The sequence below is a fragment of the Amphiura filiformis genome, chromosome 3 (assembly GCF_039555335.1).
Source record: "Amphiura filiformis chromosome 3, Afil_fr2py, whole genome shotgun sequence".
NCBI classification, from domain to species: domain Eukaryota; kingdom Metazoa; phylum Echinodermata; class Ophiuroidea; order Amphilepidida; family Amphiuridae; genus Amphiura; species Amphiura filiformis.
Window position 1 is genome coordinate 14,010,091 of NC_092630.1, and position 26,909 is coordinate 14,036,999.

General features: G+C 36.2%; 1 protein-coding gene across 1 annotated transcript in view; it reads left to right on the forward strand.

The window, feature by feature from the left end:
- The window catches only part of LOC140148075 (voltage-dependent calcium channel subunit alpha-2/delta-1-like), a 313,901-nt gene that overhangs the window by 169,095 nt on the left and 117,897 nt on the right, over positions 1-26,909 (forward strand). Inside the window, exons 3-4 of the mRNA XM_072169928.1 lie at positions 23,508-23,618; positions 25,634-25,693. Of these exons, the coding sequence (XP_072026029.1) occupies positions 23,508-23,618; positions 25,634-25,693 (171 nt within the window). The remainder of the gene's footprint in view (positions 1-23,507; positions 23,619-25,633; positions 25,694-26,909) is intronic.

Genomic DNA, 26,909 nt, shown 5'->3' on the forward strand with positions numbered 1-26,909 from the left:
TCTGTTAGATCATGAGATGTGACATTGTGGATGTATTTTGTATGTTTCTAGGCTCATGACAATTTTGCCAGTACAAAGAAATAAAAATTGCTTTTTGTATTTCTCAATCAAATTTTCATATTGTTCATTAGATTATATACTACTGTAGCAAAGGATTGTTTTGGCTTACCCACATTGAATTTAGGATTTTAAATAAAAAATGCATTATTGATGTGAAGTTATGGGAGAAAATACATTTATAGTTAGAAACCAGAAGTTAATTATGAATTACATTAGCAAAAATAAATAGAAGGCTTAGAACCATAACTGACTTGTGGTTATGAGCTCTTGAAATGCAAAGCCGCATATTATTTATGTACTATTAAAATAGTGTGCCCTGCAAACAGCTTCACATCAAAGCACTTGATGAGTTAAGTCACATATATTTTCACATTATGATGGGATGAAAACGAAGCTCATTTGAGCAATATACATAAACCAATGTAAGTCTCAGTGGCAACCGTGTTGTTATTACGACACCATGAATTAAGAATACCGCTATAATGCATTAACAATAACTACAGGATGTGATGTGGAGCATTTGTGCTCGTTGCTCATATCTTGAGTGAAATATAAGCTTTTTAAGCATTAAGGGGGGGGGGGGGGAACTCTATTGGTTTAGGATATGGATTGTCTTCAAACTTACATAAAATGTCAAATATACAATACCCTTAGCTATTTTTAATAAAGATGTAATGCTTAGATAAGATCAAAGATATTAATTACGACTAAGGATGTTTTGATAAGTTTTTTTCTCTATTCACATCAAAATTGGGCAATTCCGGTTGAAACTCATACACCCCCTATGGAAGACATGACCTTAATCTTCCACACAGGGAGTGTGGATTTTTTGGGTTACCTGAATGGGTGAGTCCATTTGAAATCTACACCCCTGTGTGGGAGATTAAAGCCTTAATAATATGATTTCGATCAAATTTTAATTTGGTTATTCTTTGCCAAATTTTATTAAAAATTATTAATATCAACTGTCAGGAAAGTTTTCCGAACTAGCCAAACTAATGAGGTAAAATGACAGAAAACTCACCCACTATCTTGGCTGCTTGGTGTGGTGTTCTAAGGGGGGGGGGGGATTTATAGTCATAATTATGACTAACTGAAACTTGCTCTGTTGTTGTCCTTAAAATACAATGAAATTGGCTGAATCGAATTACTGTAAGTGTAAGTTAAGACATGTGCAAATATTTCAAATATACCAAAAAAAAAAAAAAAAAAATCAGGTTTGAAAAAATTAACCAAACTCATTTTAAAAGATCGTACATAATAACTTTAAGGGCATGTCTTCCATAGGGTGGATTTCATCTGGAATAGCCTGTTTATGTTGTCTCTTAGCACAAGTTTGAAATAGAAATTGATATTAAACCCTGCAGTGTTGCCATGGAGGAAAGCTGCATTGTTGGGAGTGTTTAGGTATTGTTTGTAAGTTTTTATTGGCTTGAAGGGAACAACTGGGAGAGTGTGATAAGTAACAGATTTTTAATTGATCAGAGACTGGGTGCAGTTATTATAATGTATCATCAGAGAAGATTTTGTACCCTTCCCAGAATCCTTTGCAACATGATACATACCCTAATTTCATCAAATGACACTCCTATTACTTTGTACAGGTTCCCTGTTTTCATGTTGAGAATAGACTGGCTAAACATGGGTCGATAGTCAAGAAATAAACATATTTTGCAAGATCTGGATGCGCTCTGTTCATTGAGGTACATTTTGTCTCTATAGACCCATATTGCACAAGATAGTAAATCAGAACAGAAAATTGAAATGGGAGAAATGCATTATGGGAAGTGTAAGATATCTTGTCTGATGTGTCATTATCCATTCATTAGATCATGAATAGATGGCAAGGTCTGTGGTTTTCAATATTAATAAAGTGGTTGTCTTCAGTAGATGATAGTATTTTACTCATTACCAGTATATGTGACACAATCATAGAACTTTAGAACCAAGTATGCTAGACCTTTGGTGTTTTCAGTATATGATAGCCTAATGTATGTTTAAGGTAATAATTATATAGCAACTCAGAGGTGTAGACCATGTCACATCAACATGAATAGTACTGACAAATATCCAAGTAGGGAGCTGTCTATCATAGTTATGGATGACTATCTACTGAAGATAGCATACTTGTGGTAGGCTATCTACTGAAGATAGCATTGTTATGGATGGCTATCTACTGAAGATAGCATACTTGTTGTAGGCTATCTACTGAAGATAGCATACTTGTGGTAGGCTATCTATTGAAAATAGCATAGTTATGGATGACTCTCTACTGAAGATAGCATACTTGTGGTAGGCTATCTACTGAAGATAGCATAGTTATGGATGACTATCTACTGAAGATAGGCCTAGCATACTTGTGGTAGGCTATCCACTGAAGATAGCATACTTGTGGTAGGCTATCTACTGAAGATAGCATATTTGTGGACTATCTACTGAAGATAGCATATTTGTGGTCGGCTATCTACTGAAGATAGCATATTTGTGTTAGGCTATCTACTGAAGATAGCATAGTTATGGATGACTATCTACTGAAGATAGGCCTAGCATACTTGTGGTAGGCTATCTAATGAAGATAGCAAACTTGTGGTAGGCTATCTAACGAAGATGGCATACTTGTGGTAGGCTATCTACTGAAGATAGCATATTTGTGGTCGGCTATCTAACGAAGATAGCATACTTGTGGTCGGCTATCTACTGAAGATAGCATATTTGTGGTCGGCTATCTAACGAAGATAGCATATTTGTGGTCGGCTATCTAACGAAGATAGCATACTTGTGGTCGGCTATCTAACGAAGATAGCATACTTGTGGTAGGCTATCTACTGAAGATAGCATATTTGTGGTCGGCTATCTACTGAAGATAGCATATTTGTGGTCGGCTATCTACTGAAGATAGCATATTTGTGGTAGGCTATCTACTGAAGATAGCATACTTGTGGTAGGCTATCTAACGAAGATAGCATACTTGTGGTAGGCTATCTACTGAAGATAGCATATTTGTGGTCGGCTATCTACTGAAGATAGCATATTTGTGGTCGGCTATCTACTGAAGATAGCATAGTTATGGATGACTATCTACTGAAGATAGGCCTAGCATACTTGTGGTAGGCTATCTACTGAAGATAGCATACTTGTGGTCGGCTATCTAACGAAGATGGCATACTTGTGGTCGGCTATCTACTGAAGATAGCATATTTGTGGTCGGCTATCTACTGAAGATAGCATATTTGTGGTCGGCTATCTACTGAAGATAGCATATTTGTGTTAGGCTATCTACTGAAGATAGCATAGTTATGGATGACTATCTACTGAAGATAGGCCTAGCATACTTGTGGTAGGCTATCTACTGAAGATAGCATACTTGTGGTCGGCTATCTACCGAAGATAGCATACTTGTGGTAGGCTATCTACTGAAGATAGCATATTTGTGGTCGGCTATCTACTGAAGATAGCATATTTGTGGTCGGCTATCTACTGAAGATAGCATATTTGTGTTAGGCTATCTACTGAAGATAGCATAGTTATGGATGACTATCTACTGAAGATAGGCCTAGCATACTTGTGGTAGGCTATCTACTGAAGATAGCATACTTGTGGTCGGCTATCTAACGAAGATAGCATACTTGTGGTAGGCTATCTACTGAAGATAGCATATTTGTGGTCGGCTATCTACTGAAGATAGCATATTTGTGGTCGGCTATCTACTGAAGATAGCATATTTGTGTTAGGCTATCTACTGAAGATAGCATAGTTATGGATGACTATCTACTGAAGATAGGCCTAGCATACTTGTGGTAGGCTATCTACTGAAGATAGCATACTTATGGTCGGCTATCTAACGAAGATAGCATACTTGTGGTAGGCTATCTACTGAAGATAGCATATTTGTGGTCGGCTATCTACTGAAGATAGCATAGTTATGGATGACTATCTACTGAAGATAGGCCTAGCATACTTGTGGTCGGCTATCTACTGAAGATAGCATACTTGTGGTCGGCTATCTACTGAAGATAGCATACTTGTGGTAGGCTATCTACTGAAGATAGCATATTTGTGGTAGGCTATCTACTGAAGATAGCATATTTGTGGTCGGCTATCTACTGAAGATAGCATATTTGTGTTAGGCTATCTACTGAAGATAGCATAGTTATGGATGACTATCTACTGAAGATAGGCCTAGCATACTTGTGGTAGGCTATCTAATGAAGATGGCATACTTGTGGTAGGCTATCTAACGAAGATGGCATACTTGTGGTAGGCTATCTACTGAAGATAGCATATTTGTGTTAGGCTATCTACTGAAGATAGCATAGTTATGGATGACTATCTACTGAAGATAGCATATTTGTGTTAGGCTATCTACTGAAGATAGCATAGTTATGGATGACTATCTACTGAAGATAGCATATTTGTGTTAGGCTATCTACTGAAGATAGCATAGTTATGGATGACTATCTACTGAAGATAGGCCTAGCATACTTGTGGTAGGCTATCTACTGAAGATAGCATACTTGTGGTCGACTATCTAACTTGAAGATAGCATATTTGTGGTAGGCTATCTACTGAAGATAGCATATTTGTGGTCGACTATCTACTGAAGATAGCATAGTTATGGATGACTATCTACTGAAGATAGCATACTTGTGGTAGGCTATCTACTGAAGATAGCATATTTGTGGTCGGCTATCTACTGAAGATAGCATATTTGTGGTCGGCTATCTAACGAAGATAGCATATTTGTGGTAGGCTATCTACTGAAGATAGCATACTTGTGGTAGGCTATCTAACGAAGATAGCATACTTGTGGTAGGCTATCTACTGAAGATAGCATATTTGTGTTAGGCTATCTACTGAAGATAGCATAGTTATGGATGACTATCTACTGAAGATAGGCCTAGCATACTTGTGGTCGGCTATCTTCTGAAGATAGCAAACTTGTGGTCGGCTATCTACTGAAGATAGCATACTTGTGGTCGGCTATCTACTGAAGATAGCATATTTGTGTTAGGCTATCTACTGAAGATAGCATACTTGTGGTCGGCTATCTACTGAAGATAGCATATTTGTGGTCGGCTATCTACTGAAGATAGCATATTTGTGGTCGGCTATCTACTGAAGATAGCATATTTGTGTTAGGCTATCTACTGAAGATAGCATAGTTATGGATGACTATCTACTGAAGATAGGCCTAGCATACTTGTGGTAGGCTATCTACTGAAGATAGCATACTTGTGGTCGGCTATCTACTGAAGATAGCATATTTGTGGTAGGCTATCTACTGAAGATAGCATATTTGTGGTCGGCTATCTACTGAAGATAGCATAGTTATGGATGACTATCTACTGAAGATAGGCCTAGCATACTTGTGGTAGGCTATCTACTGAAGATAGCATACTTGTGGTCGGCTATCTAACGAAGATAGCATATTTGTGGTAGGCTATCTACTGAAGATAGCATATTTGTGGTCGGCTATCTACTGAAGATAGCATAGTTATGGATGACTATCTACTGAAGATAGCATACTTGTGGTAGGCTATCTACTGAAGATAGCATATTTGTGGTCGGCTATCTACTGAAGATAGCATATTTGTGGTCGGCTATCTACTGAAGATAGCATATTTGTGACTCCTCGCCACAACTGAGCCCGGATGTCGCCAGTGCCACTATTGAGATATGCTCCATCGAACTTAACAATAAACAATAGGAAAGAAAGGATTTATTGACTGTTTTATTGATTTTTCACTACTTAAATGTCAAGTACTATAGACATGATATACATCATTTTAAAGCTAATTTCAAGCAGAATATTTTGGTTGAATATCTCAAAAATGATGATTGGCGACATCCGGGCTCAGTTGTGGCGAGGAGTCACATTTGTGGTCGGCTATCTACTGAAGATAGCATATTTGTGTTAGGCTATCTACTGAAGATAGCATACTTGTGGTCGGCTATCTAACGAAGATGGCATATTTGTGTTAGGCTATCTACTGAAGATAGCATACTTGTGGTAGGCTATCTACAGAAGATAGCAAACTTGTGGTATGCTATTTACTAATGATAGCATACTTGTGATAGGTTATCTACTGAAGATAGCATATTTATGGGCGGCTACCCACTGAAGATAGCATTCTTGTGGTAGGCTATCTACTGAAGATAGCAATAGGCTATCTACTGAAGATAGCAATAAGCATACTTGTGGTAGGCTATCTACTGAAGATAGCAAACTTGTGGTATGCTGTCTACTGAAGATAGCATACTTGTGGTAGGCTATCTACTAAAGATAGCATATATTTGGAAGGCTATCTGCTGAAGATATACTTTTGGAATGACATAGTTGTGGATGGCTATCTACTGAAGAAATCATTCATCCAAAGATAACATACTTGTGAAAGACCATCTACTGGAGATAGAATACATGTTGAAGGCATGTCTACTGAAGTTTGTGGAAGGATGTTCTTTAGCTTCGTTGTGGATGACTATCTGCTGAAGATAGCATATATTGGAAGACTATTTAATGATTATTTATTATTTACAAAACATCTACTTGAATAACGTGACAATGTTAGTGGAAAGCAAATACTTAATGATTAAAATACCTACTCTGGGCCAGTACCCTGATAAGTTTGAATAGGTAAAATACCTACTCTATGCCAGTACCATGATAAGTTTGAATAGATAAATGTAGCAGTAAACTCAATCCACTTTTAATAACTTAATGTAAACACATCAGTGGCGCACCATGGCCGCTCCTACCGGGGGGCTGAACAAAATTCAATTTTGCGCGCCTTCCTCAACCGCCCGAAAAGGTTGCCCCGATTTTTTTTTTTTCGGTGGTTTGAAAAAGTGAAGAGAAAAAAAAAAGAAAGGATTATACGCGCTAATGCCCTAAAAGCAACACATTTTGATGTATAGTACAATTTTTTCACTACTTTTTATACTTTTTCAAATTTTTTTTCGCCTTTTTTTTCTTTACTAATTCTTTTTGCTGCCCTTCTTCCGCCGCCCCTTCGTTTTGGCCACCCCCTGTTTTTACCCCGGGGGCTCGCGTCCCCAAAGAACCCCAAAAATATGCGCATGCACATGTAGGCCTAAATATATCTGACATTTTGTCTAACAGCTAACATCGCCGTGTTCAGTTTTCAATTGAGATCAGCAAAAAGATGCAGTAAATTTTGTTTTGTTGAAACTTGAAAGAAAGTAGGACTAATGTCACTAGCATAAAAATAGATATAGGCTAAATCCTCTACAGCAGTCAGTCTATCATCAATTTGTCTTCATTAGAAACACTCCAGTATGGCTACCTGAAGACACAATCCATTTAGTCACATCTCATGGAACTAGGCATGGAGTTGTTTTCACATTGGGCATGTGTAAATTAGCGCCAATTCAGAGAGAGCAATTTGCGCAAGTGAGCCTCCTGGCTGTTTACACACACAGTAGCCAATTTGCAGCAGGAATACAATTTGCCAATCCAATTAAGCACCAACTCGATTGCTTATCAAATAAGATCTAGATCGAGTGCGTCTTTGTAAACATGACTGGTCATATTCTGGTCATTGCTGTACATTCCCATAGGGTCACCGGATCTCAGATTTATATAGATGGCATTTGTTGTCTTATTATTATTATTATTATTATTATTATTATTTTGGTTCGGCTTTATAAAGAAAGTGATATTGATGAGTTCCATTTAGTATGTCAGAGTTGAGTGTGCTGTGATGCATATTAGATATAAATGCCAACCACTTTTATTTTCTTGTGTTATGCAGAGATAGGCACATTGTGTTGGTAGAAAGTTAGCTTAAAGCAAGATGAAACTTAAAACATCATAATAAATTTACTAACCTAGAAAATATCTGCATTTTGGAGGTTGGTAAATTGAATGTTTTATTTTAAAGTTTCTCCTGCTTTAAACTTATTTCTTTGATTTGTTTGGGTTATTGCAAGATGATTATTGTCAAATTTTCAGTTTAAAGGGTGCCTGGATAAAAAGGTTGGAGCAAATATAAGCAGATCGGGGGTCTAATTCCATACAATGACATTCAGGCCTTTAGTCAAACTTTAGTCAAACAAATAAAATATTAAGGTTCCAATCTGGTAATACACTTGCTCTGCTATAACACATAACATGCCTTAAGGATCAATATGCTTACTTTTAACATTGCCAAATTTTACATTGATATAGCTGTAATACAAATTCTGTTGTATAAATCTACATGATGAATTAGTGTATAGCCGTGCACCAACATTATTGTTTTTAATGATAGCTTCTGAGCAGAATTAATTTTTTGTTTAGTGTGCAAGTCTGTTCGTTCATTGACCCACACAGTGGTTTCTCCATCTCATTTATAATCAACACTTGCATAAGGATGTGTGTAATTGCACGCGTACTGTTTGTATTTTCGTCCTTGATTTCTCGGCATCCTGAGTAAAATGGAATGAAATGAGACGGCCTTCATTGACACTGAAGTACAGGAAATTGGCACTATCACATGGTTCTTCCTATGCATTGTGGGTAGATCATTGATCTCCTACCAGATGAGATAAGCAATTTTCAAAATGGGCTGTTCCATTTGAAATCTATACACCCCCTATGGAAGACATGACCTTAATCTCCTCAATCACAGGGAGTTAGAATTTCAAATGGAGTAACCACCCATTTAGGTAACCCCTTTTGAAATTTACACTCCATGTGTGGAAGATGTAAGGTCATGTCTACCATAGGGGGTGGTTGGATTGCAACTGGAATAGCCCAATAGTTGTAGCTTAATCAAAGAACAATTTTGTTTTTCACATACATGTGCACCAGCCTCTGTTGGGTTGCATGGTGGAAAAATTACTTTTTGTTTGTTCAATGTATGACATAAGGTTAATGCCTTTATTTGAATAATACCCAGAAGACGTAATGTTGTATGTTCATTACGGTATGTGTGTTACTTAGGTCATTGATCTTGGCGGAATAGTAGGGTAGGGCAATGATTGCATATCAGACAAACTTTGCTGGAATCCATTTTGTAAGCGAGACTAGCATAGCCTACATTGGGCTATTCCAGTTGAAATCCATACACCCCTATGGAAGATATGACCTTAATTTTCCATACAGGGAGTGTGAATTTGAAATGAAATCACCCATTCAGGTAACCCCATTTTATGGAAGATTAAGGTCATGTTGGACCATACTGGGAGTATGGATTTTAGATGGACGAGTCCATAGAAATCTATGAGATAGGTTGGTATACAAACATTGCATAAATTGGCAAAAATTGATCAGTTGCTATAGTTACATGACATTTCATTTGCAAAACACCAAACGTCAACCGTATCAAACTATCATTGGCGGTCCGCCGCGATACGAACACCCTGGAGACATCATTTTTTTGTTACGCAGCATCAGACAGATCCCGACTAAAATAACGGTAATGATACATTATGTCAGATTTGCTCCTGCGGGCAAACAAATTTTGTATCTGGAAGATACTAATCACGGTTACCCCTAGCAACGGTGAAGTAGACAACCTCATAAAAGAAACATTGGAATATGTAATGGCTGTACTGCATGTATGAAGCTTGACCGAGTAGCTATAGATTATCACACATACAAAGACTCGTTAAGAAAGCCAACTGCCTTCAGGGGGATCGTTGATAGCCTATCTTGTGAAATCCTACACGTGCACTTGAGGTGCGAGCGAGGAGAGGCTCGCAAGCCTACCAGTTATGAAGTAAAGCTAGTAGTATGAGCTTGTTTGATTACAATGTCTAGATGAATAAAGGGATGAGGCGAAGAAATGTAGAGGAAAAAACAACTCGTCTGAACGGTGCATTATGAAGAGAAAAGGAAAAGGTGTTTAAAAATAGACTCCTAGAAAATTTGAAAAGCAAATGGAGGAATAATTTACCTGTATTTTGCATCTAAGGTGGATGGGGTGGGGTAGTTTACTAACACTGCTTGGAAAATAGTGAGAAAAATAAATTGGAAAACTGGCGAAGAGAGAGAAAGAGCAAGATTATATGAGAAAGAAATAAGAGATTTTAAGTATTATCGAAAGCATACTTAAAAGAGTGTAAGCGAATTACTTTAAAAACCAAAGAAAAATAATTCTCTGAATCTCTGTCTATGATCATCTTTATTTGTGGCCTTTAAAAGTGTATACGTGAAAATTAGCTTAAAATAGAAAGCTGAAGGGAAATTTGAAACAAAATTCAGTAGTTAAAATGAATAAAAATTCTGAAGGATTTGGAACAATAAACATGTATTGCTATGATGTTAGACTAAAGCAAAAGAGTAAGTGTTCCAGTAGAATTTAATTATAATATGAGATCAAATAAACAAGTTTCGGAAAATTATTTTTTCAACGATAAATTTGATAGGTACAATTATCGTCTAGCCTTTCATCTTCAAATCTAATTAGGTATCGATAATGTAAAGCTCATCACATATATGAGATCAAATAAACAACTTTCGGAAAATTATTTTTCAAAGATAAATTTGATAGGTACAATTATCGTCTAGCCTTTCATCTTCAAATCTAATTAGGTATCGATAATGTAAAGCTCATCACGTTAATTTGCCAAAAAAAATCTAATTTAACAAAGTACTATCATGGAGACGCATCTTGCATGTAGATTGGTAAATCATGTATGTATACACAGTGTTCTCGATCGGCATACTGCTTCTCGTTGGTATTTATTTATTCAGCCATAACACCAATTTGTTGAATGGAAGAAATCATGTGCAATGAACTATTATGTCGACACGAGGGGATCAATTTACATGCACTTGTTTTAGCCCAATCGAAATGGAATACCGGAAAAATAAGGCTTGAGATGTCGGCATCGGTTAGCAGGTATTCTCTATCCATGCACAAGCCGTCCATACCATGAGGGTATATCATGAATATCTAACTAGTGGAAAAACAAGGTTGAGGTTTATTTTGTAGTTTGTGATGTAGTGACAATAAAATGTAGTAGGCAGGTGGATTTAGATGTGTATTTAGTTTGCGACAGGTGCTGCAGTTTAAAGCAATGAATGGCCTGGAATATACAAGTTTTGTGAGGTTTATGGATTCAAATATTTGCAATATTTGATTTCATGATGTGGTATATTCATAATTTAACATGAAAAAACAAATCAAAGTTGCAATAATATGTTTGTTTTGCCAAACCAGCCCATTTTGTGAAAATTAGTTAATTAAGTTAAGTTTTTATCAGCTCTTACGTACTACTTATAGTATGTTGGTCTCTTATGGTTTTGGGTCAATTTGTGCAAATATTATGTTGTTGCTACTGGTAAAATACAATGGCCACAAGCCAAATGGTGTAATTACAAACATGATCCCAGCAATAAATCACAATATGATCCATCCGACATGCCAAAATTATGTTGCACCGTCTTCAAATATATAGATGTAGGGTCTCAATAAAACAAAATTGAACGAAAACATATAAACCTCAAAAACCAGGCTTAATGATAATATTTGATACTGAATGCTATCTTCAGTAGACACCTTCTTGTGAGTGTGCTATAGCTTCTTCTGTGTGTGCTATTTTCAGCTGAATTAACTTCAAAATATATGAATTGTTTTGTGATCCACAGCATCACCCCCCCCCCCTCTTTTCTTTAAAAAGGTAGAGATATTTATACCACTGGAAACTTCTGGCTACATAATGTTTATGTAGAATTTCTTGCAGATTAATTCATTTTGCAAAAATATGGTCAAATTTGAATTACGTTCTGGCACACCAGAATGAAATTACAACACAGTGGCCTATGGAGCAATGTAATATACATAATAATGCATAACTTGCAAATGCAAAATCAAAATCAACTAACATTTTGGGAATAAGCTTTTTTCGTGAATATCTACTGAAAAATGTCATAAAAAGAGGATGACAGGATCACAAAATACTAGTTTCATCTGGTTCACTTTCATTCATTTTCCCACTTGCGAGAGATGTATATATCTTATACATATTGTTAACCAAAAGGGACATTGAACTTATATACACCAGACATATGCTCCCCCGTACTTGTATTTATTGGAAACATTTCAATGTTTCAGACAAAACATCCAAACCAGGCTTAATGATAATATCTGATACTGAATGCTATCTTCAGTAGACAGCTTCTTGGGAGTGTGCTACAGCTTCTTCTGTGTGTGCTATCTTCAGCTGAATTTAGCCCGCTATCTTGCGTACATAACGTGTGTGCAGCCTTTAGGCATATAGGACATAAGTAAAGTTGTTTTTTTAAAACTTCTGTGGTCCGGGTACGCGCTGGTGAATTGTGCCGATTTAATTTGGTTACGTAAGGTATCCTTTCAAATGAAACACTATGGACCACAAGAGCCTCGTCCAATGGCACAGTCCAATAACCTCAATTACATAATCATAGTGCAAAATTTGACCTCAAGTTGCAGAGTATGAGTTTTTGTTCCCAAATCTTCAAAGGTCATTCAATGAATGTACACATGTATTGGGGTATAAGAACTTCCCCTGATAGATGAGAATGTTGTGGATCTTAATGAAATGAACTGGGAATTGTTTCATTGTAAAAGTTCTAATGTTGTCCTCGAGAGAGACAGTTAATATATATGCTTCGCTATGAATCAGTGTGTTAAAACAGGCTACCATTGCAAAATATACTGAAGCGAGAAAAAAGTGCGTCTGGTTGTACATAACACGCGGGCAAGACAGGCAAAACAATAATGTAACATTAATGTTTCACATTCCCTCCCCCTCCATATCAATGTTTAAGCAAACACTTGACTAAACGTCATTTAATTTGAAGGTTACTACTTGTTTATAAAGAATGCAAATGAAGTGCTCAAACCTAAACATTTTCCTAACACCCCATCCCTCCCCCTCCCCCTTCCCCGCCAATCAATGTTGGGTTCTATTAGGCTCCCGTGACCAAACAAATTAGGATTCAAAATTGCAGAGTCCGAACACGGAGGCTATTCATAAGACCCAAATCAACATTGTTACGGGGAGGAGGGGTCGAATATGGTGCGTGGTCCTCAAGTGTCCCAAGACTAGTTTCCGTGCTTATGCGTTTTGTTTACAATTTCCTTTCCGATGGTAATGACATTTAAAAAAAAAAAAAAAAAATTGACAGTGATTCGTCGTCATCATTAGCATTATCACCATCATCATCATCATTATCATCACCATCATCACCATAATCATCATCATTACTACCATTGTCAAAGGAATACATTTCTTAAATCACGTTTTTAAACTTCGAGCCTAGTTTGCCACCAAAAAATATCAACTACCAGATAAGGCTCAAATAAAAATAAAGAGAACTATTTACAGTCCATTTAAAAACAAATTTGTTTTAGATAATGATTTGGAAATTCAAAATCATATTTCCAACACAAAGTGAATTTCTTTGAAGTTTAAAAAAAAAGTGGATTTCATTACATCCGAAATGAAAGAATTCGGTGTTTTTGCTCTAATTGACATAATTTAATAATGTCCACTTCATCTTTTCATGTTCAACGCACTCTTGTTCTATCAGGTTATGAAACATACAAAAAGTTTGCTATGAACCAACTGTGCGTTTTACCAAGGGAGCACTGCATCGCTGTACAAACACCCAACCATTATACTGATGTGAAGTCCCTGTGAAGTCTTTAGATCTTACCGCATCTGCCCCTATTCATGCTGGCTCATTGAGAGCAGACTGATGGTATTGAGATATTGATATTTTTGGATCCACTGAAGATTCAAAGAAGGCACTGGCTCTAAGACCCTGTTCACATTAGAAAATTTCTTCATTCGACGAAGATAAGTTTATCTTGATTAACTAATTAAGCATGCGTACACATTACGGTGAACGAAGATCGAAGGAAGACATTGCACTGTACACATTTCAAGAAAATTAAAGAAGCTCGAATGAAGCTATCATCTGGATTTCTTCTTTGAAGAAAACATTTACCAGGCATGCAGGGCTAACTATTCCTCCTCTGTCCGCGATTTGCCCCGTGTGTTATCGGCCATGGTTAATGACTTCAATTAATCAGTGGCAGAGACTCTAAACACACTTTCCAAGCTAATTTTAATTGAATAAGTGGGGGAAATTCAATGAAAAGGTTTAAAATAATCCGGGAAAATAATAATATGGTGTGAGATGAATTGAGACAGCATGCAAGAGACAGCTGAGATGCATATGACCTTTGACTTCAGCCGGCGAGGGTCACTTGTTACATGATCACTTTCCTTCGTCGAACAAAGCGAGCGTACACATTACAAAATTAGCTTCGTCGAACGAAGAATTCCTTCGCCGAAACAACCTTTTTAATCTTCGTCGAATGAAGAAAAGTGCGTACACATTAGGAAAAAAGCATTTTTAATCTTCGTTCGAGGTTCGTCGAAAGAAGAAAATTTTCTAATGTGAACAGGGTCTATGTCACAAGCCTATAGTTAGATTGGGATTTGGGCTAAGGGTAAGGGACAGGATTAGAGTTTGGATTGAGATTGGATTGGGATTAGGATCAGGGTTGGGATAAACAGGTAGATTAGGATCAGAATATATAGTGCTCAGTTATAGGCACAATTTAAGAATATATGCATGGGGTCAGGGTTGGGATTGTAGGATTATCATGTAAGGTTAAGGCTGGTATTAGGGTTAGTATAATTGCTAGATTTACAGTTAGGATTAGAGTTGAGTCAGAATTTAAGGTTAGGTTTAGGGTTAGTTTTGGGTGGACAATATCATCAGGGTGTGGAGTATATTTGTCAAAGTTATGCTTTAGAACACAAGGGTTGATATGACTAGAGTAATAATGTTCTTTTCTCCAAAGTTTGTCTTCTTGTTATCCACAACTGCTTACATCACTTTGTTCACATTTTGCTTTCATGAATCAAGCAGTCTATTCTGTCAAGTGCTGAAAAGTATTTGCCTGTTAACTCCCTGGATACTACTGGTCATCTAACAGCATTTCTGATTGGTTGATAACTTGAAATGCTCATTTCAATTGCCAACTATGACTAGGCTAAATTTTTATAGTCAAACTTGCATTTTGCTGATGATCTTATTAATACCCTCCTTGATTGGTTCAAAATCGGACACAATATGCATTTTGGCCAATCGGCAGGTAGTTAAATGTATTTGTATGGGGTTAAATATATTTGTAAAGCTGTATAGCAGTAGACATATCAGTCACATTAGTTAGACAAAGAAACAGAGCCGACATCTTGAAAACTCATGCAAGTGATCAAATTTAGCTGTGTCTTTAGGTTTAATTTCCATCCAGGAATAATAATAGTATTGTCATATTACATATTCAATATCTTTAATGTGAAGTGAGCGATGGGCATATGCTGTATAATATAACACATATATTACCAGATCAATTTCACCGGTTTTTTCTCCTTCTCTTTTTATATACGAGATTGGATGTCAAGCGCTCTTTGTGTGGCTCGCCAATTCTCTCGGATCAATATTGCAAGTCAATTTTACATCATCAAGGCGTATAGCCAGCAAATGATACCTTAATTACAGGTTCTGTCTTTCCCGTGGCCAATAAGTAATTGATTTTAAAGGAGTACCGTAATTTAGACGGAAGAATCAAGTAAATTGTGTGGTGTTTATTAAAATAATGCATACTGCAAGTTTATTTGTTGTTGTTGTTATTATTGTTAAACTGAATGTGTGTTTATGTACCACTTGATTTCTCCCATGTTAGGATAATCCATTCAACAACTTCATCCTCACTTTTTTTCACAAAAATGGAGATATTGGTATTAGTGGAGGGGCCTATCTTTTTCTCATCAACCCTGGTGTTTAAGTTTAAAATTGATTTACAAACCAACTGCAAGATCAATGTTAAACTGTAGACACTGTATTTGAAGTGTACTAATTTACCAATTTATATTAAAAAGGTATCAAGAAAAGTGATAAAGCACAGAAATTTCAGTTAAAAATTCATTTTCAACCATATATTTTGGTTGATAATCATCAAAATTATATAACAGTGATCTTCCTCTGATTAGAACAGGATATTATAAATGAGATGACAATTTTCAATTTAGCTTAACATCAAAATTTGTATAATCAGCAATATATCATGAAACTTAAGCTTTTCGCACACACACACACAAGCATACAAATGTTTCAATGATGAGTTAATGCCTGGCATTTTACTATTCATCAATTATAATGATTAAAAATGTCACAAATCTCTGTGATTGATAGGCTCTAAGTGTATAGCAGCAATGGGCCATTCCATTTAAAATCCACACTCCCCCTGTGGAAGATTTAGCTGAAATCTGCCACAGAGGGAGTACCAATTTTGAATAGAATAGACAATTGGGTAACTTCCATTTGAAATACTCGCTTTAGCTGTGGAAGATATAGATAAAGCCATAATACAGAGAGAGTATAGGTTTCAAAATGATTAACTCTGACCAATTACATTTGAAAAACATACTCCCCCTGTGGAAGATATTTTCAAAATCTTCCACAGGGGTAGTGTGGATTTCAACTGGAATAGCCCAATAGGTATAAGAAGTAGGACATCCAGTGAGAAATGATTTGTTGTGCAAAATATATCTGTGTTCCTTTTGAGGTCAATGTCTTGATGGGAATTCTCTACAGTATACATTATATTCGCCTATTTCATGGTTCCGCCATGATGCAAGGAGAGCCTCGAACTGGCATGACATGAAAGGAAGAATTACATAACCCCCCTCATGCAATGTTATATGACTGGTTCAATTCCCATTCATGCATGCTGCCAGATCGAGGCTCTCCTCGCACATGGCGGAACCATGAAATGGGCGAATACTTGGAAATGTAAATTTTCCTCTATTGTAATTCTGATCAGTGTGATTTTACAACTCTGGTCATGGAAGCCAGTTGTTGCTGCATCTTTATACATGATCATGCATTTTTTATGGGTGTAACTTTACATCAAGCAAGTAAACCAGCAAGCGAACAAAATGACACAGGTGCATTGTATACTAGTTTGTAGTTGATAGCCGCTATATATGAGGACCCTGGATGGATGAGACTTACATAATTTTATCGAATGATTAATGTTGTAATTTGGTGGAAAAAACAAGAACAAAGCAATATTCTAGGCTAGTTTTCATTTCTTTTATACTGTGCTACTTTTATTAATACTAGCGGGTACCCGCGCTTCGCGCGGGCCCCCGCTAGATGAGTAAATGGGAGCGGTTAGTAAACGGGAGCGGTTAGTATAAACGATGGAAATGGTAATCATGTCAATTAGTATCACTTTTAACAGCTCAATTATTACGCTGTTAGTGATGTGGTAGGCTCTACCATTTGTTGCCTCTACTTTGCAAACGACTTCCTTAGCGTTCTTTCTTTCTTGCTTTCTTCTTTCTTTCTTACTTTCCCGTTCTTTCTTTCTTGCTTTCCCGTTCTTTCTTTCTTGCTTTCCCGTTCTTTCTTTCTTGCTTTCCCTCCCTTTCTTTCTTGCTTTCCTTCCCTTTCTTTCTTGCTTTCCCTCCCTTTCTTTCTTGCTTTCCCTCCCTTTCTTTCTTGCTTTCCCTCCTTTTCTTTCTTGCTTTCCCTCCCTTTCTTTCTTGCTTTCCCTCCCTTTCTTTCTTGCTTTCCCTCCCTTTTTTCTTGCTTTCCCTCCCTTTCTTTCTTGCTTTCCCTCCCTTTCTTTCTTGAGTAATAAATTCCTCAATATTTCGATAAGGGGCATGGTCTACTGAATCACCTCCATGTTGACGCATGTATGTGGGTTTCTTTCTTTCTTTCGTTCGTTCTTTCTTTTATATGTGTTTCTGTTTCATCAAGTAGGCCTATTATATAGCAACATTGGGTTTCAAGAAGGTTGAGTTACATAGGCCTGGGTTGTTGTAGCAGACTTTCGAACTACATAATATGTGACACCGTCGATGCAGGTGTAGTAGGCGGTTTTTTCCGTGGGATATGTGACACCGTCGATGCAGGTGTAGTAGGCGGTTTTTTCCGGGGGTTAGGTGTTGTAGGCGGTCTACCTTCTACTGCTCTTGTGAGTTTTATCTTTTTTCGGGGTTCTCCATATCAGGTTACGTCAGGATAGCTGACAAAGAGAAAATGGCAAATATTTTTCTTTAATTTTATGAGTTGAATCTGTCTATACTAATTACTATTAAAGTTAAATGCCAATAATCATGAGTCTCCCCCATAATGCACCTAAATGATAAAATATTGAATGCCCATAAAATTGAATGCCCATAATGAGCCTTCCCATAATAATGTTTCTACTTTTTATGCCCTTCTAGCTATTATACTATTAATATGAGTCTCCCGGGACTATAATGTTTCTACTTTTTATGTCGCTCTGGTTATTAAAAGTCCTTCTTTATTTTCCGTCTTAGAGATGTGATTAAAATGAAACAGTAAAATCTTCCGAAATTATTGAACAGTAAAATCTTCCTAAATTAAAAGTTCCGTCTTAATAGTATAGATTTCAAAAGTTTCGTCTTAGAGATGTGATTAAAATGAAACAGTAAAATCATCCGAAAGTTAGGCCTAATTCAAAAGTTAGGCCGAATCAACTTAGGCCTACCTTAAAACCACCTTTGTCTCAGCGAATGATTAAAATAAATGAAACAGTATAATCATCCGAAAGTTAGGCCTAATTCAAAAGTTAGGCCGAATCAACTTAGGCCTACCTTAAAACCACCTTTGTCTCAGCCATTAATTTGTTTCAAACCTCCAAAATACTCCTGAAACTGGAAGTTTTGTTACCATTAACGCGTCGGGAAGTTGCTATTAGGCCGAATGATTAAAATGAAACCGTATTTAATCATTCGAAAGTTAGCCCTAATTCAAAAGTTAGGCCGAATCAAACTCAAATTATTTATTTTCAAAATACATACCGTAAAACCACCTTTGTCTCAGCCATTAATTTGTTAGTTCCGTCTTAGCGATGTGATATTTTCCGTCTTAGATGAAACTGGAAGTTTTGTTACCATTAGCGGCGTCGGGAAGTTGTCACGACCTGTGCGTAATCGGCGTATAGCAACTCAGCAACGGACCGTAAATAAGCGGGCCACCATTGGTTGATCTACCGAATAAATCCAAATAATTATTTGTATTTATTAATTTATCTATCTATCTATGCATTTACCATTCATCTGGAAATGCTAGAACTTATTTATTTATCTATTTATTAATTTATAATTTATCTATAATCTCCGAGATGATACCGATGAATCGATCAGTTCCTCTTCAAAGTATCGATTATCGGCAAGTTCCTCTTTAATAGTATAGATACACCTGCCACATGCTGCATATGTATGGCTTGCTGTCCCCTATTTAACTAAAAGAGGTAGCCCTAAATACTTAACAAGGAGACACCATGTTGATACCATGTTTCACCAGTTTAGCCTCAATATGGCAAAATTGTACCATAAGCTTATTATGTCGCCAAAAGGGGTTGGATTCACTAAACTTCAAGAAATTTTTTCCAACCCCACCCCCCAATGTCAAAAAGAAATCTACTATAATACGCCACTGTGAATGGGTGACTCCATTTGAAATCTACAACCCCTGTGTGGGAGATTAAGTTCATGTCTTCCATAGGGAGTGTATGGATTTCAACTGGAATAGCCCAATGCACCCATTTGTACTAAATTTTCAAGTAATTTGAATAGAATAAGCAGGAGAATAAGTATCCCTTTTGTGCAAAATCTGTGTTTTTCAAGCACTAAATGTGAAATGCACATTTCTCACAAAGAGCACCCCTTCTAACTTCTCTTCATGCATATATGAACAGTATAGTTCTTGAGTATCCCCTTAAAGCTCACTTTTTCAAGTTTCAGTGCCTATCACAATTTTTCATCCAGTAAAATTGATGTTGTTTAAAAAGTGAGCAAGCTACTTCGTTTTGTATTGTTTTTACATTTTGATCAAATTAACTTAATACTCAGCGTGCTGTAATAGCCAAAGGTTTCAAGATAAAAAGTCCCAAGTTTAGAGATATTTTCTCAAAATATCAAGAGCTATCTCAAAAGCCATTGAGCCTATAGTAGGCATGTTTGTACTCATTTTAATTTATTTTTCATGCTGATACCAAATATGGTCATGAAAAGTTCATGAAATTTTTGATTTTTGTTAAAACTTGTCGTCTGCAATTGACACCCTTGTGGAGAGAGTTAATATCAATAAAGGTTTCTTTATGCATCTCAAGTTTTTTATAACAAAAATCATGTTTATTGTTTTAATAATAATAATAATAAAACAGCGTTTATTAGGCACATTATGAATAAAAATGCCCCAATGCGCCTCATAATTAACAACAATACAATCAGAATGACACATATCACAGGAAAAATATTTGATTACAATTTTTGAACTGAAATCTTGTAAAACATGAAATTATGTTTAACATTTTGGAAAAACATCTTATTAGACATTAGATGTCATTTTCAATTCAGCAAATGAAATGATCTTGGTTAGTAATGATCCTGTGTTATATACTGGGGTACCCAAAAAGGTGGTTTTGTTACATTTTGATGTGCAGCTTGGATTTCAAAATACTGTCTCTTGAGTATTCCTTCACTTAGAAGATTCAATTAGGTCTTAAATTGAGGCTAATTTATTCTATATTACTCATGTTTTTAACCCGTTTTAAAATAATTTTTAATTATTTTCTTATGACGTTTGGCATGAAATGTGCCAAGGGTGGCTGAGGATTAGGGGGAGGAGGATTAGGGGGAGGGATTCGTATCGTAAATTTGATATAAACCCCCATTAAAAATTTGAATTTAATGTCTAAATGAACTCCCAGACATCTAAACCTAGTATATAAATACAGAAGGTCATTTAAAAGACTAATACTTGCTCAGAATGTGGAAAAAAGAGGTGGGGTTAAATCCCACCTACTTTGTGATTGCTTTTGCCCGCACTCTCTCATTTTTAACCAATTTCCTTATATAAAAAACGTGTCAAAATGCTCAGGAGGATGAACCACTTCAAATGAGGCGTGTAGGTAAAATGTTTGAAACATTTCATTTTTTTACTATGTAACACAAAGGTACCCCAGGTTGTGACACAGGACCTAATATATTCAGGAGATGTTGTCTGAGAAAACACTCTGTGCATACAGTGAATTTGTTATTTTTCAATTACTTCTTGTTTTGTTAAAATATTTTTCAAATAATCTTGAGCCTTATATGATTTTATACAAGGTTGTACACATGCAGATCATACATCAATATTTTACTGACCTGAATGTATGTTGCTACAAATATTATGCAGATTGTAGAAATGCAGCAAAACTTACAGAAATGCATGTTTTTCAAAAAATATGTCTGTGTTTGTGATTCATTTGTTCACAGCAAGCATCAACTCCTAGGAACTAACAAGAGATACAAGCAAATTGAGCTATTCCATTTAAATTCCACACTACACCTGTGGAAGATTTAGATAAAGTCTGCCACAGAGGGCATATGAATTTTGAATAGAATATACAACTGGCTAACTTCCATTTGAAATACTTACTCCAGTTGTGGAAGACATAGGTAATGCCACAATACAGGGGGAGTATGGGTTTCAAAATGATTAACCCTGACCAATTACATTTGAAAAACATACTCCCCCTGTGAAAGATATTTCCAAAATCTTCCACAGGGGTAGTGTGGATTTCAACTGGAATAGCCCAATGAATGATATAAGGTCTGCTGCACTGATATTGAGGAGTCAGAGTTTTTGTGTGAGATTTTTTGGCCTGATTAATTTTTTTAAAGCCTTTACCTTATACCTACCTAGACAAATTACCTATGATATTAAAGCTCTTGATGAGTACTTTCAAATGACGCAAAAACGTTGGATGTAGCATGTAGCCTTCTTAAGCAATCTTATTTTATGCAAAAAGTTACAGCGGGAGCTAAGGACCCGATATTACAGTAAAAAGTCAATAGTTAAAAAAAATAAAAACAAAATAATGAAAAGTATGCTTCTTGACTTGAATAAATTCTGTTACACTTCATCCTACCTTCAAAATAACAGCAGTTTTGGAATCCTTGTGAAATTTCCTTTCAGATAAACTGGGACAAATAGAAAACTTAATAATTAATTTTATACGAAAATTGACACAAATTCTAGGGGATATATTAATATTTAGCCACTCATGTGGACCGAGAAATACACCACTTCAAAACGCATGGCCATAACGAAAGGTCTTAGTTCAAAGGGTACATCACAAGTTGATAAAAATGGTACAAGGAGTAATTCAAAATTCTTCCTTTTTTTCTTAAAAGATTGTAGAAAATCAAACAAACCAGACAGTTTTACCATAGAAATGACATTAAAAAAATTATTTTCACATTTATTTCACACATACTATTTTGCATACTTCTGGCTGCTGAAGAGTGTTCAAATTTTGAACCTTGTCATTGAAAAAAAAAACACACGAAAAGTTAGACCCTTGATTTTGGACCCTTGATGTATGTTCACAATGACGACAGTCAAAATTTAATCATACAATCAATGTATTGATTCGTAAGATGTGTTTATAGCAAGTTTGTAAACCTGTTATGAGTTGAGCCAAATGCTTGACTTTCCCTTTCATGAGTTATTCATAATGGAACTCGTAAATTGAAAGCAGAATTTAATACGACAGTAACCAGATGACCTCCTACACCTAAGGGTCACTGTATCTTAATGCGTAGTGTCTGCGTCCGAACATCCGGTAGTTTAAAAATAAATCACTAACCTGATTAAAGCGACGTTTTATAAAATGCTGTTTAAGGGATCGGATAGCGATGTTTGCATAGTATTTTTTGTGGGACCTGAGAGTGAGAGTACACCAAATTGCATTCTGAATATGAGGAATGTCCACATATCATATATGATATGAGGACATGTATATAATACATAATTTAATTTCAAATTATTAAAAATTGAAATTTTTGACATTTAACAGTCCTTGAAGTAGACTTTATAAATCTAATGATACTGTAAAAGTTGAAATTTTCATGGTACATTAATTTTCGCACATTTCACATGCAACACAGCTACCGTGAAAATAAAAACATACAAATATATGTTCTTTTAATGTATAGGTCTAATGTAAGAAAACTCAAAATCGTGAAATTGAAAACAAGCAATGTAGTTCAAAATTGTCAAAGCGTGAAAAATTATACATGCAAAAATTACCACTTACCAGTACCATAAGACCAATAGAAACATGCTGATAGTGTAAGGGGTGCACCATTTAATTTCCAGGGGGCATGGGAGTTTTTTTGAAGACAAAAAACCCTTTGCCTACTAGTGAAACAAAAAATAAAATCCACCTCACTGATGAGTAAAAAAGAATTGCCCCACCCAACTCAGTATAATTGAAAAACAAAAATGGCTGCCCTTCAGCGCCAAAAACTCCCATGCCCCTGAGAATCAAATGGTACGTCCTATAATATTGTATGTGGAAGTCAACTTTCTGATAATTTTGTTCATTTGTTTTTATTCATTGCAGAAATATGAAGAAAAAGGATTTAAAGTCAGTAAGATTGATGGACAGGTTCTGGTGAAAGAAGTATCTCAAAAATGGCAGGGGATGTTGGAAAAAAAGATGAAAGCTGTCAAGGTATGTACCGTATTCATTACATTAACCGCCCAGGACGCTTACCAAAATCATTTTGGGTGGGCACTTATTTTTTACATTGTTTAGGCTAACAAGACATAAAAAGGCCCAAAATATTCATTTATCATCATCAGTGTGTCATAATGTTTCAGACCATGATTCAGACTTACATGGGCATATTGCTTATTGTAAAGTCACTTGGTGAGCGCTTATAGGGGCATGGGTGGTTAATGGAATGAATAGAGTAGTAGTAAATATCAATTTAATTCTGGCACAGAGCATGCATAAATGCATGCATGCAGCGTAGCAGCAGTGGTGTAAACCGGTTAAGGTCTTTGTCTTTGGTACAAGAGGGCCTGGGTTCAACTTAATTCTGGCACAGAGCATGCATAAATACATGCATGCAGCATAGCAGCAGTGGTGTAAACCGGTTAAGGTCTTTGTCTTTGGTACAAGAGGGCCCGGGTTCAAATTACCGCTGCTCTCCCGCTGTGGCTCATCTGGAAAAGGTGGGGTAGATGACCCATGATCAAGACCTCGTTTCAGTCAGTTCCGATCAGGGTAGTGCCTGATTGTTGGCTACAGTTGCCTGTCCTGTAAAAATACCGCGACCTGCTATCTACGGCGATCCTCACCAGATCACTTAGTCTGGTTGAAGTTTCTTCATCATTAGATAAAAACTTTCAAGAAAAAATGATTTTAGCAAACTTTTTGGTTTACCTACCCAAACAAGAAGAAGATATTACTAGATTCTTTCTAGTGATAGGGAAACAAATGTGACCCAAGATTTTTAATTTTTTTCGGGCAGTCGCGGAAGGCAACCAGGCATATAACAGGGCACAACGAGTTAATGTAAATTCCTCTTTGTCTGACTTCAAAAGCATTAATATAGGAATTCCACAAGGGTCAATCTTAGGGCCTCTGTTGTTTATTGTTTATGTTAATTCCTTGCCTGATAGTGTGTCATGTAATTGTGTGATGTATGCAGATGATACCACTCTCTTATGTTCCTCTTCTGACCCCGCTATACTCCAACAGGAATTAGACAAAAATATGAGTTGTATTGGTAAATGGTTTCATGAAAACAAACTTACTCTTAATGTTAAAAAACAAAACTCATGGTCTTTGGTACTAATCATGTTCTCAACAAATTTGATGATATTTCACTTTCTCATGCAAATAATGTTATTGAAAAGGTTGAAACATTTAAGTATGTGGGTGTTGTACTTGACCCAAAATTAAGTTGGAATGATCATGTAACCTTTGTATCAAATAATATCTCCAAGCGTAAATGGGGCTTTAAATATGCTTGCCAATGCACTTGTAATGCCCCATTTTGACTATTGTAGTACTGTATGGTCAAACTGCAATGCTGATTTATCCAACTCTCTCCAGATACTTCACAATAGACTTGCTAGAATTCTGCTCAATGCCGACATTAGAACTCCTATAGTTGATTTAATGTATTCTCTGAATTGGTTTAAACTTGATAAAAGATGGGAAAACCATCTCCTCATTGTAGTTTTTAAATGTCTGAAAGGTCTTGCTCCAAATTATCTGAGTTCCCAATTTTCTTTTACTGAGTCTATGCATGGTAAATGTACGCGAAGTCAAAGTTCTAAAACCCTTATTGTTCCACTTTGGAGCAATAATCAGGGTAAGCGTACTTTTCATTATAGAGGTGCCAAGGCATGGAACAAATTTGCATCTGATGTACGAAGTAATTACGAGTCAATGAACCTTCATATGTTTAAAAATGTATTTGCTCAATGTTCTATTTAACATGTCTTCTTAAAATGTTTTCCTTGTTTCCATTATTTTTGTATTAGAAAGTATAAGCTTTGTTTTGATATGTTATTTATTAAGTATTGTATATTTTGTAATTAAGTGCAGGGCCTTCTTGGAGATCAGTACTAGATACTGAAGAGGTTACCCTGGATAAAGAAAGAATAAATAAATAAATATTTCTTTTTTGGCCTAATGCCTGCTATTAATATTTCTCCTATTATCTGTTACAGCATATAGTAAACGTTCTTGAAGATGCCTTTGCCAGTCATAGATACAATGAGTCAATAGAGGTAAGTCATCCATATTAGGCAGTGAAACTAATTTATTATGAAATATATACAAAATATAGGTATCACCTGCAATCCTGGAAGTGGCGTAGCAAAGGAAGGGCAGCTTCACCCCTGTCAGAAGTCTTGCCCCCCCCCCCCTGTGAGATGCTGGCTACCCTAATATTTAAGAGTTTAGCCCATGTTTTACAATTTTTGCCAAATGTTGCCCCTTAAAAGTTGCCTTCCTCCCTCCCACAGAGCCTTTTGAAATCAGCCCATATATAAATAGCTCCTCTTTCCCACTCTCTCCATCTTATGTTTCCTTGTCACTTCCCTTCTCCATTGATTGTGCCATGTCCGGGTTCCCTGACCCTTTCTCCTACAGTTTTATTCCCCTTTCGTCAGGACCACCGACAAAGGAGGAAGGGTAATGGGCACCCTAGAAAAGGGTCTGAGAGCACATGGAGAGAGTCAAAAGTTAATGCTCTGTGCGCTAGCCATATACATGTAGTCTTCAACTTAAAAAGTTTAGAGATATTTTCTCAAAATGTCAAGAGCTGTAAAAGAGCTACTAAACCAATAGTAGGCTCATTTGTACTCATTTTAATGCATTTTGAATGCTGATTCCAAATATGGTCATGAAAATGTACAATTCTGAAATATTTGATTAAAAAAAAATTGAAACTTGTCATCTGCAGTCGACACCATGGAGAGGGTTAACCCATTTCAAAGAAAGTGCCCTTTTTTTGGCTTTGTTTGAGCGCATTTCCAAAATACATGACTAATCTCCCATATATCTCTCTTATATATTTCTTTGTACCAGAATGTTTTCTATTTTCTCCCCTTTACACACTTCTCTGTTTCGTCTCTTCCAACGGGCTATTCTAGTCGAAATACATACACCCCTGTGGAAGACATGACCTTAATCTCCCACACAGGGAGTATAGATTTTACTGGCATTATTACACACATTTTTGTTTCTCATATAAAAACCGCTGGAGCAATACAACTCAATATTTAAAAACATAATTGTATAAATGGTATAGACGAATCCAACGAGCCAAGTCATGGTCAGGATTTGGTCGGCCATATTTGGGTACCCGCATGCACCAAACAGGTGTTGTGAGTACACAATCGGGTGGATTAAACCCGCTTAAAATTCGATGTTAGATTCTTTTGTGTTGTAAACTGTCATCATCCTTTTGTCTACGTGTTACACGGGTGATAGAATGCAGTT